This window comes from Choloepus didactylus (assembly GCF_015220235.1).
Source record: "Choloepus didactylus isolate mChoDid1 chromosome 26 unlocalized genomic scaffold, mChoDid1.pri SUPER_26_unloc1, whole genome shotgun sequence".
Classification (NCBI taxonomy): Eukaryota; Metazoa; Chordata; class Mammalia; order Pilosa; family Megalonychidae; genus Choloepus; species Choloepus didactylus.
Window position 1 is genome coordinate 3,082,526 of NW_023637614.1, and position 3,794 is coordinate 3,086,319.

Below are 3,794 nucleotides of genomic sequence, written 5' to 3' on the forward strand. Positions count from 1 at the left end.
GGAGCTGGGTTGTAGGTATCTATGCACGGCCTCATTGAAATAAAAATATGTATTTTCTTCACAGTGAGATTTCCACCGCTCACCTCCTTCTCCTGGGGGAAATGGTAAACATCAGAAGGTTTTGGAAGATTTCAAAATTAGACTGCTTCCTGTTGCCTTTTGCTCAGGGAGGTGGGGGAAAGAAGGAGGGAGAAGCAGCATAATCAGCCAAGGCAGTCTAGCTAACTCTGCCTCCTGGGGGCACAGGCTGAGCCTGACAGGGCTCTGCCAGTGTCCCTGGCTCTGTTTCCAGTAAGTTCCCTTTACCTGCTAGCCACAGCTGGGTGCCTAGCCAGTTTGCTTCCATCTCAAGGCCTGATGTGGTTGGTGTCTCCAATTTTGTTTGATCACATAAAAAGAATGAGTTAAAAGAAAATTTATAGGCCCCAGTGCTGAGTAGTGGCAACCACGCATTGCATCCTGTATGCTCTGGAGCCAGGAGCCCTGGAGGCCTGAAATTGGCAGCTCCCCAGGTTTACACACTCACAGGAAGAGGTGCTGCCGAATCAGCATGGGGCAGCGGGAGCACCCCTCAGGGTTTCCTCAGTTGAGGAGAGTTGGGGTTCCAGGGCACAGGTGACAGGGCCAGAGAAAGATGGAGCAGCCCAGGGAGCAGTGGTGGTGGGAGCAGGAGGTGGCAGGGAGGAACCTGGTGGGGGCCGGATCAACAAGCGGAGCACAGAGAACCAGGCCACCAACAAAGAGGAAATGTAAAAGAAACCTAAACTGCATGACCAAATTACAAGTTCTAGAAAATCTATTGTCAAAAAAGGAAAATCTCTTATTCAACATCCTATTGACTCTCAAGTTGCAATGAGTGAGTTTCCAGCAGCTCAGCCATTATATGATGAACAATCTTTGAATTTGTCCAAAAAGGAAGTACTGGATCTCTTTGAAAAAATGATGGAGGACATGAACCTTAATGAAGAATGAAAAGTTCCTTCGTGAAACATTTTACTGCCAAACGTGAGATGGTTTTCCAGTGTATTTCTGCCACGGCCAAATCTGGAGGGCTGAGAAACAGCAAACACGAATGCACCCTGTCTTCACAAGAATATGTTCATGAATTACATTCTGGTATTTCAGATGGGAAACTTCTGAACTGCCTAGAATCCCTGAGAGTTTTGTGAACCAGCAATCCTGTCATCATCCTGTGGTAGAACCTAGCACTTAAGTTCCCCTGAAATTACTATTGAATGGCTGACTGTGTGAATCAATGAATCTTTGAGAAGTGACTAGAGAAGAACTTGTAGCATTCAGGAAAGAAGGAGGACAAACATTAGTAAAAATACACTTTCAAAAAATTGGCAGGAAAGGCTTGAGATTGCAAGTGGGGCTTTGAAAATATTGTACAGCAACTAAGAGCACACCACAAAGAGTCATGGGATCTGGCAAGAACCTGGCAGGTCCTGATTGGCTGGAGGCAGCTGCCTTCTGGAAGCTGATTGGCTCCACGGCTAACCTGAGGTGTTTGTGTCATCAAAAGCCAGACATTCTGTTGTAGCACTCTGTTGAACTCTGAGCCAGTCTGTAGAATCCACCGACAAGAGCTAAACATCTGCCTGCCTCATCTGCCTGAACTGTCATTAAGACAGATATGAGTGCATTTGGGAGCTTTGGCAGCTCCTCTGCTGTGGATGGAGCCAGAGGAAGCAACAACCAACCCTATGAAGGAAGCACGGCTCCTACTGCTACAGCCTGAAGGTCCAAGGCTCGGATTCAGGACATTATACCTTGTGTAAACCAGCTGCCCACCTCCACTAGGGTGGATAAAGTGTTCAAGATTAGGGGAATTGCAATTTCCCAGGTCTCTATGTGTAGGAATAATCAGACAGGCAGAGTGGACTACCACACTATGTTCTTTACAAAATAGACGATATGACCTCGAAGCCCATCGAGGTCTGGCAGTGGGTTTGCAGAGATAAAGCAAAGCACGGGCTGACTCTAATTCCAGTTGGAGTTTGTGCCAAAGTGTTTGGTATCCTCAAATTTTCCTCCAGAAGAAAGAGCCTTGAGGTATTGAAGATCCAGGTCCTGGAGGACATGAACAAGTTCACCACACATATTCTGGAAATGGTTGATGCACACATGATACTGGATAAAGCTCACCATGCAGCCATTAGGGAAAGTGTGCCTGTCTCCCCACTAGGAATGGATGATGCCAGAGATTATGGCGAATACCGCCTCAGCTTCATTCAGAAGGAAGTGCTGCGTTTGATTCACAAGTGCCCTCGACCTGAAGGAAAGAGCCTTCGGGAGCTCCAGAACGAGCTTCGCAGCCTTTCAGGGCCATCAAGCAAGCAATTGATTACCTGACCATCGAGGGCCATATCTATTCCACTGTGGATGAGGAGCATTTTAAATCCACTGACTGAGGCAGCTAAAACATTTTTTTTCCCCCAGAAGACCCCTGCCTCTAGCTGTGAGTAATTTTGACCTGTTGAGTTTATGGAAGTAGAATTTTTCAATGAAAGTTCTCAACTGGCATCCTTTTGAAACTCTCTGCTTTCCAACTGTCTTTAAACTTTTTTTTTTTAACTGTATTTGAAGCCCAAGGGGAGACGGCGATGGATGAATTGACTGGACTTTTTGTAGTAATTACCAGCACGTTAGTAAAAATGCTCCATGATGGGTGAATTTGAGGAAGAAAAGGTACAGAATGTTGAAAATTATTAAATTGTGTGGGGGCTTCTTTTTTCCAAAATATATATCTATTAGGAGAAAATAGATGCATTCAGGGAGGCAGCCAAGAGACAGAAAAAACAAGTTTATTTTGTTTTCCTTGACTTATTTCATGCATCTTTGGATAGCCTGTTACATTCATGTTGTTATCTCTTGCTAAATACAGTAATTGATTAATTTAAATGTGCTAAAGGTTTTCATGAATTCAAATGTGCTAGAGTAATTGGTTATTCAAATGTCCAGTTCAAGGGTTTATGGAGTGATTTGCTCTTATCACCATAGGTGTATGTGATTGTATTGTTTTATTTATGACATCTATTTTTAAATAACTACTTCATTTTAGGCAAGGTAATCTTTCAATATTTTTTCTTAATATGTGATGTTCAATGATTATTTGAAATACAGTGTGATGTGTGCATTAAATTATAATTTATTGTAGTGGCAATGTACATGGATGCTAGGCTTTTTGTAAGTTCGATGTTTTGGTGTATTATCTATACTACTAAATGCTTTGTTTTGTATATTACAGGATATTATTCTTATAGATTAGCAAACAGAATCATTATAGAATTATTAAACTTAATAAGTTTAACAGAAATTTATTTGAAAGTTTTATTAAAATACTTCTGTAAAATAAAAAAAGAAAATGTATATAATTTTTTAATATTAACCAGATGCCTAGTGGAAAAGAGAAAAAAAATGTTAAATAGGATGAAGGACACAGACTTTCCCAGAGTTAACACAAGCTCACTGCTGCTCTCAGCTGGATATGTGTTTCCTTCACTGAAGACTTAGTTCAGTTAAACATTATTCCTCTATGATTTATATTTTTATTGTACACTGGAGAATTCTGAAATGCAGAGTCTGGTGTCCTGTAAATCATTCCATGTAATTAGGGATGCTTTTTCAAACACTGCACAATTGCATTACTCTAATGTTAATGGGTAGGGACCAACCAAATCTGAGAAGCTGTGAGAAAACAAGCTTTGTCCAGCCCTTCATTCTGCTCCAAACTCAGTTCCTGTGTGGTCAGCCAAGATGCCCTGGTGGCAACAAATATGGCCCCTGTTGCT

General features: G+C 42.0%; 1 protein-coding gene across 1 annotated transcript; it reads left to right on the plus strand.

Moving 5' to 3' along the window:
* Window positions 1–756: 756 nt before the first annotated feature.
* On the plus strand, window positions 757–3,270 carry LOC119525747 (replication protein A 30 kDa subunit-like). Its single transcript, XM_037824546.1, has one exon. The coding sequence runs from the start codon at window positions 1,918–1,920 to the stop codon at window positions 2,353–2,355; it is 438 nt and encodes a 145-aa protein (XP_037680474.1). The 5' UTR covers window positions 757–1,917; the 3' UTR covers window positions 2,356–3,270.
* The last annotated feature ends 524 nt before the right edge of the window (window positions 3,271–3,794 follow it).

Coding starts and splice junctions, on each gene's coding strand:
- LOC119525747 (XM_037824546.1), top strand. CDS start 1,918: ATGACCTCGAAGCCCATCGAGGTCTGGCAGTGGGTTTGCAGAGATAAA.